Below are 13,491 nucleotides of genomic sequence, written 5' to 3'. Positions count from 1 at the left end.
ATAAAAGCTATGAGTTTCTTTATCGTAAAAGTAATGGTAAAGGACTTGATGAGTATAGCTTCGTATTTCCTTTATTGATAAGTTGGCCTGAGTATTTCAAAATCTGCCTTATGTCTTTCAATATATTCAAGTCCTATATCTTTTTAAAGAGCTTGTTTATGCAGAAATACTGAAGCTTGGGTATTTTCGCCCAGTGGTTTATTTACTTTCTTTATAATATTAAAAAAGCATTGCAATTTCTAAATTACATGATTCTTAATAAGAATACTGCAAAAACTCAAATATAATTTGCATCCATACATCACTTAATGATAAAGAAATATTCTGAGAAGTGAGTTGTTAGGCAGTTTCATCATTTGTGAACATATTAGAGTTTACTTACACAAATCTGGATGGTAACATCTTTTATACACCTAGGCTACATGGAACCTATAGTTCCAAGGCAACAAACATGTGCAACATATTACTGTATTGAATACTGTAAGCAGTTGTAGCACAGTGGTAAATATTTGTGTATCTAAACTGATCTAAGCATATTATAGAAAAGGTACAGTAAAAATAGGGCATAAAAGATAAAAAATGGTACACCTGTATAGGGCACTTGCCATGAATGGAGCTCGCAGGACTGGAAGTTGCTCTGGGTGATTCGGTGAGTGAATGGTGAGTGAATGTGAAGGCCTAGGACACGACTGTATACTTTACAAACACTGTACACTCAGGTGACACTAAATTTATTTAAAAATATGTTTTTCTTTAATAGTAAATTAAGCTTAGCTTACTGTAGCTTTTTTTACTTTATAAACATTTAAATTTTTTTTAACTTTCTGACTCTCTTATAATAACACTTAGCTTAAAGCACAAACATGTTGTACAGCTGTACAAAAATATTTTCTTTCTGTATAGTCTTATTCCATAAGCTTTTTTTAATATATGTTTTTTACTTTTTAAACTTTTTTTGGTGAAAAAGACACAAATACGCACATTAGCCTAGGCCTACACAGGATCAGGATCATCAGAAGTGAAAAATAGTAAGTACATAAACCACTATCATAGTTATCATTATAAAGTACTATACATAATTGCATATGCTATATTCTTTTTTTTTTTTTTGAGACAGCGTCTCGCTCTGTCGCCCAGGCAGGAGTGCAGTGGCGTGATCTCGGCTCACTGCAAGCTCCGCCTCCCGGGTTCACGCCATTCTCCTGCCTCAACCTCCCGCATAGCTGGGACTACAGGCACCCGCCATCACGCCCAGCTAATTTTTTTGTATTTTTAGTAGAGACGGGGTTTCACTGTGTTAGCCAGGATGGTCTCGATCTCCTGACCTCATGATCTGCCCGCCTAGGCCTCCCAAAGTGCTGGGATTACAGGCGTGAGCCACTGCGCCTGGCCTGCATATGCTATATTCTTTTATACAATTGGCAGTGCAGTAGATTTGTTTATACCAGTATCACCACAGATACGTGAGTAATGCATGGTGCTATGACATTATGGCGACTACGACATCACCAGGCAGTGGGAGTTTTTCAGCTCTATTATAATCTTATGGGACCACCATTGTTTATGCGGTCCATGGTTGACCAAAATATCATTATGCTGTGCATCACCGTAACTTCAAATGATTAAAGCAATGAAAATAGCACTGCATATATAGGACATTGATTTCTTTCATAATGGATGATTACTGGAAAACATGAAGAATTAAAATAACTTGACTCTGTTACATGGCAAAAACATGACTTCAAGCAATTAACCATTTTCTGGGATCTACTCATTAAAAGATTAATTTTTTGAGACAGAATCTCACTCTGTAGCCCATCCTGGAGTGCAGTGGCACAGTCACCAGTCACTGCATCCACAACCTCCCGGGCTCAAGGGATCCTCTCACCCCAGCCCCCTGAGTAGCTGGGACTGCAGGCATGTGCTACCATGCCTGGCTAATTTTTTAATTTTTTGTAAAGATGGGATCTCACTGTATTGCCCATGCTGGTCTTAAAATCTTGGGCTCAGGCACTCCCCACCTCAGCCTCCCAAAGTGTTGGGATTGCAGGCGTGAGCCACTGTGCCCAGCCAAAAAGAGAATTTTAATATGAACATTTGTCAACCAAAAAGGATATTGTATGAATACATTATAATATATTTGAAGATAAACAAGAATTTTTTGATACAGTTTTAGAAAGTTGACATGTAATTTTAGAATATTAATTCAAGATTCATGGACTGAATGTGATAAAAGATTGAAATAAAGTAATTATCGCTATTAATTGAGTACCTAATATGGACCAGATACTGTATTAGATGTTATATGCATTTAGTTTAATATAATCTTTATAACAACTCTAGGAAGTGTATATTATCACCATTTTAAATTAGTATACAATCATCCCTCCATGTGCATGGATTTTGCATTTATGGATTCAGTCAACTGTGGATTGGAAATATTTGGGGGGGAAAAATTCCACAAAGTTCCAAAAAGCAAAATTTGAATTTGCCACACACTGAGTACTGTGTTGAATCCATGCAAATGAAGTGATATGTAGGCATTGTATTAGGTGTTACACATAATCTAGAGATAAAGTGTGTGAGAGGAAGTGTGTAGGCTATATGCAAAGGCTACCCTGTTTTGTATAAGGGACTTAAGCATTCATAGATTTTGGTATCCACGGGTGTTGGGAGGTCTGGAACCAATCCCTCACTGATACTTAGGGAAACTGTACTTCTCATTGCATTTACCAAAGAATGCAATATAGTTTTGATTTCTCCTTATATATGTATATGTATATGTATGTGTGTGTGTATGTCTGTGAGTCTTTTTCTTTTATTTTCATTGATTACTTATTCAATACTGGCTGTGTAGCAAGCACTGGGGTAGCAGTGTGGGAATGCAATACCTACAAAGCACTGATAGTTTAATGGGCGAGACAAACACCAGAAGAAGCAGTTGTAGTAAAAAATGCTTTTGAATTCTAGAACCTTAGAGTCCACAGTTATTATAAAGATCATTTATTCCAGGCCAAGGTGTGGAGGTTCACGCCTGTAATCCCAGCACTTTGGGAGGCTGAGGTGGGCTGATCGCTTCAACCCGATCTGGGCAACATGGCAAAACCCTGCCCCTACTAACAATACAAAAAATTAGCTGAGTGTGGTGGCAGGTGCTTGTGGCCTCACTTACTCAGAAAACTGAAGTGGGAGAATCACCTGAGCTCAGGAAGTTGAGGCTGCAGTGAGGGAAGAGTGAGACCCTGCCTCAAAAAACAAAAATCATTTATTTCAAACTCTTTATGGAATTATGGTGGGAAAGGATTTTAGAGATCATCTAATTGAATTCCATTATGTAACAAAGAAATAAAGAGACTCAAAGATGTTAAGTAACTTGTCGAGTGTGCAAAATATTGCAGTGGGCTTTGGGGACACAAAGAAGCATACAAGGCATGCTGCCTCACCTCAGGGAAATCACAGTGTGGAAGACAAGACGTGAAGATGAAAGGCTAACAGTTGCACTCCAGGAACAGAGAAGATACACGTTGTGGAGAGAGATCACTTTATTCTGCTTGATCATCAGAGGCTTCCTTGAGAATGCATAGTAGGCATTTGGACTCCCAAAGACAAGAGCTATTGCCTAGAAATAATATTAATAGAGAAATTGCCCAGTAATTTTTTGGAGATAGTAATAGGAAGATTAGGTAGAACATTTGTGGCCGTAGGTATCTTTTTTTTTTTTTTTTGAGACGGAGTATCGCTCTGTCACCCAGGCTGGAGTACAGTGGCCCAATCTTGGCTCACTGCAACCTCCGCCTCCCAGGTTAACGCCATTCTCCTGCCTCAGCCTCCTGAGTAGCTGGGACTACAGGCGCCCGCCACCATGCCCAGGTAATTTTTTGTATTTTTGGTAGAGACGGGGTTTCACTGTGTTAGCCAGGATGATCTCGATCTCCTGACCTCGTGATCCGCCCGCCTCGGCCTCCCAAAGTGCTGGGATTACAGGCGTGAGCCACCGCGCCCGGCCGGCCTTAGGCATCTTAATACCAATTCAATGAATTTCACATTTTAACCTAAGAAGGTAAATATAATTTTACAGTTATTATGAAAACCTAATGAGAAAAAGATTTTCAATTACTGTGCCTAGGACTTGGTCAGGTCTGGATGTTTTATATAAACTATATTTACTCCCTAGTGTTTCTGTGAAGTAAGTAAGTTGGTAACACAGAGAGGTTAGACAACTTGCCTGAGGTGTGGAGAACAGTTATTGACTACAAGTATGCGTGAAAAAGCCGATTTTCAAATTGATTGCTTCAGTTTGTATGCTTATTCTTATCTAAGAATCCTTGATCAAAAGAGCTGGATCTCATTGAGGAAATTAATGTTCAGTTTTATAAAATATGAAGGATTGGAAGTGAAGATGGCACTTAAGAGTAGAGACAAAGCAGGAGTATTTAGGTACGAGTAAAAGGAAACAGGAATAGTGTAAATTATCCCACCAGACAAAGTATATGGATAGTACTTCAATTTAAATTGTAATGTTCTGTTGTAAGAAAGTATCTGAGACATTCTTGACATATTTTATGACCATTTATTTTCCATTATGGTGAGGATTATATATTATATCTGAAATTCTTTAAAAACTGGAGAGCACAGAAATAAAGGGTCATTGGGGAAGCAACAAAGAAACAAGCTGTTGTGGACTCTATTCTGACCAGAAAGCAGGAGAACTTAATGATGTGGATGGAATATAAGAGGACCCTAGAGAGAAAGTGATTATCATGTAACAGTCCGAGATAGCTAAAGAGGGGAATGCCAGGTGTAGTCTTTGTTTCCTGGATTTCAGAAAAGTGGATTTCTATGACAAACAGGTATGCATACAAAGCAAAAGCTGTAAAAGAGAAAATAAAAGTGTTCTTTAAAAAATGCCCCTACAGTGCATTGACAGAAATAATTGATAAGAATGAAAAGGAGGAACTTCTATGCTTGCACAAACTGTCTATTGCACATTTTAAAAGGCTGCATCCACATGATGCAAGTGGCATCAACACAAAAGAATAGTGGGAACCTGTAAAGTTAGTTTCAATAAGGCTAACAAACTGAGCTAAGCTGAGGTTAGCTTTCTTCTTTTGTGGGGTGTGTAATTTGAGTCTGAAAGGAATGTCTTTCCATCTGATTCACAAGATGGTCCACACAGGTTAGAAAACTTTGTTATACAAGGCTTTTTTTTCAATAGCTATAGAGGATGAATATGCTGCTTTTTGATAATTCATATATTTGCTTTTTTCTTCATTATAAACAATACTCTGATGAATATCTTTGTAGAGGTATACTTATTTCTCTGGGGTAAATTCCTAGAGGTGGAATTGATGGGAAGTAAAATATGTATAATTTTTAAGTTCTTGATACTTTTTGTGAAAATACCCCCTGGAAGGTGGTGCACCTACAGTCCCATGAACAATATTTGAGGATGCGCTTCTCAACGCATCCTTGCCTACAGCAAATAATTTTGTCTTTTAAATCTTTAACAATGTGATTTATAAAAATGGGAGAGGGGGAATATGTCAATGTGTTTTTATTTTACTTTTAAAAAATTTTAGTTTCTACTAAAGTTGAATTTTTTTCATGTCTGTTGACCATTTATATTCCTTTAGCAAATAGCTTGCTTGTATCCTTTAAAGCTATGTCTTCTTGCTTTGTTTTGGGTTTTTTTTTGTTTTGTTTTTTTGGTAAAGATTCTGTAGAGATTATAACTTTTACTTTATATGTTACAAATGTTTGTCCCTCCCTGTCTACTGTTTTTTGTTTTTTTTGAGACAGAGTCTTGTTCTGTCACCTGGGCTGGAGTGCAGTGGGGTGGCCTTGACTCACTGCATCCTCTGCCTCTCAGGTTCTAGTGATCCTCATACCTTAGCCTCCCAAGTAGCTGGGACTACAGGTGTGCACCACCACACCCAGCTAATTTTTGTATTTTTTGCAGAGATGGGGTTTCACCATCTTGGCCAGGCTGGTCTCGAACTCCTGACCTCAGGTGATCTGCTTGCCTTGACCTCCCAAAGTGCTGGGATTGCAGGCGTGAGCCACTGTGCCTGGTTGCTGTTTATTTATGTTTTAATTTTGTTTATATTTTTCCTCCTTTGCTTATATATTTTAATTGTTATATAATAAAGTGTGGACTTTTTTCTTGTTCTTTGTGTCATTATTTTTGGTGACTTTATTTTAAAATTTTAATCCATCTTTGGGAGTCTTTTGTTTAATTTGCTTTGGTGGGGGTAGTTAGGGTCTTCATTTAAAAATTTGACTAACATAATTAATTGAATAATCTGTCCTTTGAATTAAAATGCTGAAACATTATTTCTGGCTTTGATTATTTTTCTTCTTTAGGCGGATGTAGCTGTTTTAGTTGTAGATGCCAGCAGGGGAGAGTTTGAAGCTGGATTTGAGACTGGAGGACAAACACGAGAGCATGGACTCTTGGTCCGTTCTCTGGGAGTGACGCAGCTTGCTGTTGCAGTTAATAAAATGGATCAGGTATTTAAGGGCTTTGTGGAGATTTGTTTAAGATGCTAATTAAGATGTTATTCTGCTCATATAGATGACCTTAGATGTGACTAGTGTACATTTTATTAGTCGGTTGCCATGTTTGTAAAAATAAATTCTCTGTTCTCATCTTAAATAAATGAGGTGTTAGTAATTTTTAAGTAAGAAAATGTCTTCTTCTTTTCAAAATTAATTTTTAAAACCTAAAAATTGTTTTAAATTATAAAATAATACATGTTTATTATAGGGGAATGAAAGTATAAAAATCAGAAATAAACCTGTATTTCCAATTCTCCTTCCCACCCAGAAACTTATAACATTTCATTTTGTATATTCATCCAATTTATTTTTATAGATAAGACTCTTTATTTACAAAATTGGGTTATCTGTTTTATCATCTGCTTTTTAAAAAATAATTTTCTTGTCTTATGCATGTTTCCAAGTAATTGATAATCCTTAGATAAAGAGGCTATTGTATTTATGGCTGTATTCTAGTCTATTTTAAAGATGGAATTTATTAAACATTTACTTTTGAACATTTCCTACATATGTATTTAGAAATGGTTCATTCCATGGAAATTTCTGGGCGTAAGGGAATATACGTTTTAAGACTTGCTGAACCTGATTAAAATGCCTTTGAGCAAAATTCTAGTTATTTACTTCTGGCACATATGGTGTATTTACTTTCCTAAACTCTTATCAATACTGCTGTTATTACAAAATTGTTTTCCCAATTTATGTATGAAACATGATTCTTCTTTTTAAAAAAATTTACTCTTCTGTGAATGTTCATATTTAAATATGTTTTATATATTCACAATTTGTTTTTTCTTTTGGGAATTATTTATATAATTTCCTCGTTTATGTAACTGTATTTTTTTCTTATTGGTTTGTAAACATACTTTATTTGTTAAAGATACTACCCCTCTATCCTCTCTTAGATATCTTTCCAATTTGTTAGTTTACTTTCTGTTTATGGTATGTTTTGGATATATACTCAGATTCATAAATAGTTCCTTTTGACTTCTGTCTTTATGCCTAGGTATTTTCTTTCTTTCTTTTTTTTTTTTTTGAGTTGGGGGTCTCACTCTGTTGCCCAGGCTAGAGTGCTGTGGTGCCATCATAGCTTACTGCAGCCTCAAGTCCTGGGCTCAAGCAGTCCTCCCATGCCAGTCTCCCTAGTAGCTGGGGCTACAGGTGTGTGCCACCGTGCCCTGCTAATTTTTAATTTTTTGGAGCGATAGTGTCTCACTGTGTTGCCCAGGCTGGACTGGAACTCCTGGCTTCAAGCTATCCTCCTGCCTCAGCCTTTCAGAGTGCTAGGATTACAGGTGTGGGTCACTGCACCCAGCCTGCTTAGGTATTTTCTTACCCTGGGATCTGATTCACCTACATTTCCTATTAGTTCCTTTATGGTATCATTATTACATGCACTTTTAATTTTTTCCCAGCATTTGACCGTGAAAAATTTCAATATAAAGAAAAGCTGAAAAAATTTTACAGTAAACATCCATATTATACTCACTTATTAAGATTCTACCTCTTACTTGATCACTTGTTGGTTTCTCTGTCTACTTCTTTATCCATCCATTAATCCATTCCTTTGGCATGCATTTCCATGTAAGTTGCAGACCCCTAAATACTGCAGTGGCATGTCATTATCCAGAGTTCATATTATGTATTTTTTTTTAGTCTATTTAGCTTGAGGGGAGTGCTGATAATTTTATTTTATTCTAACAGTTGGTCCAAGCAAAAGTGAGTAAAATATTCACTTTTTCCCCCCAAATTTGAAATCACTTTTAGCATATATAAAAAATTCTAAATGTACTAGAGACTATTTCTAGGCTTTCTGTTTTAGGAACAATTACTTTTAGATCATATTATTAGCAAGGTCTGATATTCTGTGTTTTGATTTTAATAGATTTTATATTTATATTTTATATAGTCTTGATTATATTTCATTGCAGAAATTTAAATTTTATGTATCATGTTCTGAAGCATAGTTTTAAAAATAAATTGGATCTTTATCAGGTTAATTGGCAACAAGAAAGATTTCAAGAGATTACTGGAAAACTTGGGCACTTTCTTAAGCAAGCAGGTTTTAAGGTAAGATCATTTTAGATTTATTTGTTATTACTTTCCTTAAGTCATCTTACTGGTATGAGAGGAAAAACTAATACTTTGATATTCTTATTAAATTTGTTTAATTCTCTTTGCTTTATTTTCTCTTGAGTATCATGTATATAATCTTTGGATTATTTCAACTTAGAAAATTGCATATGTTTAATATTTGGGTTGGTTTTTATGTAAGCAAAATACTTTTTTACCCTACCTATTAAATTAGATGGTATAGGTTTAGAGAGGTCATAGAGAAGTGTGGAAACTGATAGGGAAGTATTTGTCCAGCAAGCATCTGTAATATGCCTTTGTTACCAAATGCTTGAATGTTTTGGAATAAATTTGCAAGTTTCCCACAATAAAAAAAGTTGAAAATTATCGGATCAGATAACTTTGGGGCTGTAGTTCTATGATTTCTATTACGTTTTAAAAAGTACACTGTTGCTTTTGCAAACTTGGTGCAGTTATAGTAATGGTGAATCTTTTAATGTTTTAAAAAATGTTGTATTAAGTTTCATAAGTCAATCTTTTTAATAGGAGAGTGATGTAGCTTTTATTCCTACAAGTGGTCTCAGTGGTGAAAATCTAATCACAAGATCTCAGTCAAGTGAACTCACAAAATGGTATAAAGGACTATGTTTATTAGAACAAATTGGTAAGTATACTGCCATTCTAGCTTTAAAGCATTATAAACTTGGTATTAATTATTATTTAGAGTTCTTTATGGGAGATAGTCACATGTATGAAAAAGCATAGGATTTGTAGTCGGAGGAACTAAGTTGCCTGTTTTGTCATCATGTGCAATACTTAACCTGTCTAGTGCTCTGTTTACCTCAGTTAATGAGGCTAGTGCCTGGTTTACGTATCTTATAGACTGTTGTTAAAATTAAATGAGATTAACATTCATTTTATAAACTGCAAACTATTACTTGGTTGAATGTCCCTTATCCGAAATGCTTGGGACCCAAAGTGTTTGGGGTCTAAAATTTTTTTTTTTTTTTTTTTTTGGAATATTTCCATTATACTTATTAGTTGAGCAGCCCAAATTCAAAAATCTGAAATCCAAAATGCTCCAATGAGCATTTCCTTTGAGCATTATATCAGTGCTCAAAAAGTTTCAGATTTTGGAGCATTTCAGATTTCAGAATTTTGGATTTGGGATGCTCAGTGTGTATATTAGTGACAGTTAATTTGCTATTAGTAATTATAAAAAGTAGTTATTTTCTAGGAGAAGTGGGATTATAATGAGTTTGTTGAAGTGAGTCAAAAATTTAATTTTAAATTAAACCTTGCCTTTTGCAATTTTTTTTTCCAGATTCCTTTAAGCCTCCCCAGCGATCCATTGACAAGCCTTTTAGATTATGTGTGTCCGATGTTTTCAAAGGTAAGTGCTACCTTTGCAGTGTTTCTTCAGTATAGCCCCTTTTTCCCCATTCCCTCCTAACCTCCTTTCCTGGACTAAGTTATGACAGTATATTGCCTTCAGAGTCCCTTCTCTTCATGCCCAAGTAAGGATCACTGTCAGATTAATCTTAAAATGCACAGTTTTAGTCACTTAGCTTCCCTGTCCAGGAAAACCTTCAGTTTACTCACCGTTTCTCATCTTTCAAGCATAAGAAAAACTTGCCTTTTGTCTTTCTAACTTTATAGTTTTTTTTTCTCCCATTAGATTCCTTTAGTTTTCAAATCCTTCAACCAAACTGGATTGTTTATTGTTTCTTAACCACACAGGATGTGTTTATTGCCACATGTCTACCCGTGCTTCCCTGTTGTATTGTTCTTTCTCTTAACTTGTCCATTTCCTCCCCATCTGTAGCAGTCTGGGTCCAGTTAAGAGTTAGATACCACACATAGGTGAAATGGGAAATGTAATATAAAGAATTATTAACTATGATAAAAATGCAACTAAAAGATATACAGAAACTTTATAGGTAGGCCTGAGGAAGGACCAACATAGAAGAGGTTCAGAGCTTGCTGGAAGAGTTGATATATTAAATACCTAAGAATATATCTAACTTAATATGGGAAAGATCCTATATAGAAGACTATAAAATGGAAATACAATTTAAAAACTCAATAAATAAAAGGATATAAGATTTATTATTACAATAATAAAAACTGTAAGGATGTCATTTGTCCTCTAAATCTCCATTGTCACAGAGCCAGCAATGCAGAGTGAATCTGGAACTGAGCAGCAGTAAATTGATAACTGGCATGCTTACCTGCGCACGTGCCCTGACGCATCCCTCTGTATTCTCTGTACCCTCTGTCATTGTGCTTTCATGCAGCATTATAATTTTTTCTATGCTGTCTGTTTATCCTACTTAGATTATGAACTCCTTGAAGGCGAGTACTATCTCTTCTTTATCTATATCTGTGGCCCTAGCCCAGTGCCTGGCACATAATACATTTAATACATGAATAAAAAAATGAATGAATGAAGGTGCTTTGAAAAAATCATGCGATGAAATCAAAATTTATCATTATCATATTAGCTTCCAGTGTTCTAGTAATAGAGGAAATATGGTAATAGTTTCCAAGATCCCCATTGTTTATCAGGAATATGAGAGGTGGTTACTTTTCTTTGATTAACAGTGTTTGCTGACTGTACTTTCTCACCTCCTGTTCCCCTTTCAGGCTGCTTCCTGGTTTCCGCCTATGCTGCTCTCCTGAGTGTGTTCCTTCTGAGGTCATGAAATGACCTTTTGGTTGCCAAAGTCAATATACACTTTCAATTCTATCTTACTTGAATTTGGCATTGGTTCTGATGCTGGTAGCCACATCCACCTTGAAACTCCTCCCTTGGTTTCTGTGACCTGCTTTCTCCAGTTAACCTGTCTATTTCTCTGACCTCTCTATCTCTGACCTCTCTATATCTTCTCTATGGGCTCCTCAGTCTCTGTCTTTTAAACAGTGTTCTGCTGCCTCAGTCCTCTTCTTAGTCTTCAAGCTCCTTTTGAACTGACATCCATGAATGTCTCTACCTTCTGCATCTTGATGCTTGCCAAATCTGTATCTCCAACCCAAACCTTTTCACTCATTCTCTACACACTTGTCTAAGCACTACTGGACATCTCTCCTGGGAGAGTGTTCTTTTAGGGGTACCATTCTTATGGAATGTGGTGTGATTGGTCCCCCCTGGAATGCAACTTCTGCATGTGTGTGTCTCATAGACACTTCAGATTTACCAAGCCTAGAATGGATCTTGTCGTTAGTTTCATATCTCACAGTTAATGCATCATCATCTCAGATTTTCCCCTTTCTGTCATTAGTCTTCACTTTCCTTACCACTCCAAACTTGTTATTCCTTATTCCCGAATTCTTGAGTTTATTCCCTTTCTGTAGTAAGTTTGTGCATTTGTATCAGCCTCTACTCTAAGACAGAAATACCATCACCTTACTTCTCTGGTCACAATATTTACTGGCTTCCTATTACTTAACTGCAGGATGAAATTTAAACCCTAAGCATGATTTATGAGACCCCTTTATTATTTCTCCCTTGCCTATCTCTGTTGCCTCCTGTCTTGCCTTTTCTTCATTATTCTATATGGTCCCCTCCCCATGGCCCCCACAAGTGACACATGACTCTTGGCCCATCCCACATTTGGTTATGCCTTTGCACACACAGTTTCCTGGGGCAGCAATGTCTTCCCTTTTCTCCCTACCCATGCATACAAGCTACCTAATAAACACTTATTCCTTCTTCAGAGTGCCCAGATGTCTATTGTCACCATCATGGATTCTTTGGTGCACCTTTCTGTTTCTGTTGTATATTTTAAATATTATTTGTCTCAGGACAATGTAATTGTTTCCATGTTTCTCTTCACTAGTATAATATCTTTATGGGCAGGGACTTAAATTTTTTTGTTTTTTTATCCCCAGAGTTTAGTATAATATCTGGTACTCACGTATTTATTATTTCTCAATAAATACTTGAGAAAGGAATGAACCTTTTTTTGGTAATATGAGTATTTTTATTTGCAAAAAAAAAAAGTAAAGTGTGGTATGCCATATTTAGTAGAGATGTTAATTCTGAAATGATTATTATTTAATGTCCATTGAACTACTAGTTTTATATGACTACTTGAGAACTAAGTATAGTTAACAGTATTAATCATCAGATAACACTGCTGTATGAACCGTAAGATTTTGGTATGTTTTTCAGATCAAGGATCTGGATTTTGCATAACTGGTAAAATAGAAGCTGGTTATATCCAAACTGGTGACCGACTACTGGCAATGCCTCCTAATGAAACTTGTACCATAAAAGGTATTTATCTGCAAGATGCTTTTGCTAAACAAGCCTTAAGTTGAGACAGCAGATTTTTAAAAAGTGGTTTAGTTACGACTCCAAAGTAAGTAACCTCTTACTGAAATTGTAACTGACTGTCAAAATGATACTGACTGTTGAAGATTAAAATGTGAAAACATTAAACGATTTTTTTCTGTTGTGACTGTGTCTGTATATATATGTACATATAACATTCTAACTGTAGTAGCATTCTATTTTTGACACTGATTTGAGAAGACTGGTTAGGATTTAATCAGATATGTATAGATATCTCACAGATGTATTTGGAATAATATTCTGTAGCAGAAATTAAATCTAGTCCCAGCCTGACCCTAACTAGTCAGTGGCAAAGCAGCCTTCTACAGTCTGTTACTTTGAAATATATGTTTCAGAATAACTATAAATTAACAGCTTTGATCATGTTTATGCCAAAAATGTAGGTATATTTTATAGGAGGATATAAGTAAGATTCAAATGGAGAAAAACCCAGTGTTGAAAAGAGAAATTGAACTAGTTTAAATTGCCAGTCACTGTTTCTGCATATAGATCTAATATTTTTTTCA

General features: G+C 35.7%; 1 protein-coding gene across 7 annotated transcripts in view; it reads left to right on the top strand.

Moving 5' to 3' along the window:
• The window catches only part of HBS1L (HBS1 like translational GTPase), a 94,441-nt gene that overhangs the window by 63,368 nt on the left and 17,582 nt on the right, over nucleotides 1–13,491 (top strand). For all 7 annotated transcript variants that reach the window (XR_010118830.1, XM_055264651.2, XM_055264679.2 and 4 more), the window contains 5 exons: nucleotides 6,364–6,510; nucleotides 8,551–8,625; nucleotides 9,175–9,292; nucleotides 9,953–10,021; nucleotides 12,803–12,907. Coding sequence is in view for 6 of the 7 variants with exons in the window: in XM_055264651.2 (XP_055120626.1) it covers nucleotides 6,364–6,510; nucleotides 8,551–8,625; nucleotides 9,175–9,292; nucleotides 9,953–10,021; nucleotides 12,803–12,907 (514 nt within the window). In the remaining variant the exon portion in view is untranslated. The remainder of the gene's footprint in view (nucleotides 1–6,363; nucleotides 6,511–8,550; nucleotides 8,626–9,174; nucleotides 9,293–9,952; nucleotides 10,022–12,802; nucleotides 12,908–13,491) is intronic.

This window comes from Symphalangus syndactylus, chromosome 2 (assembly GCF_028878055.3).
Source record: "Symphalangus syndactylus isolate Jambi chromosome 2, NHGRI_mSymSyn1-v2.1_pri, whole genome shotgun sequence".
NCBI lineage: Eukaryota > Metazoa > Chordata > Mammalia > Primates > Hylobatidae > Symphalangus > Symphalangus syndactylus.
Note: the sequence above shows the minus strand (reverse complement) of the source record. Positions and strands in the feature narration are given on the sequence as shown.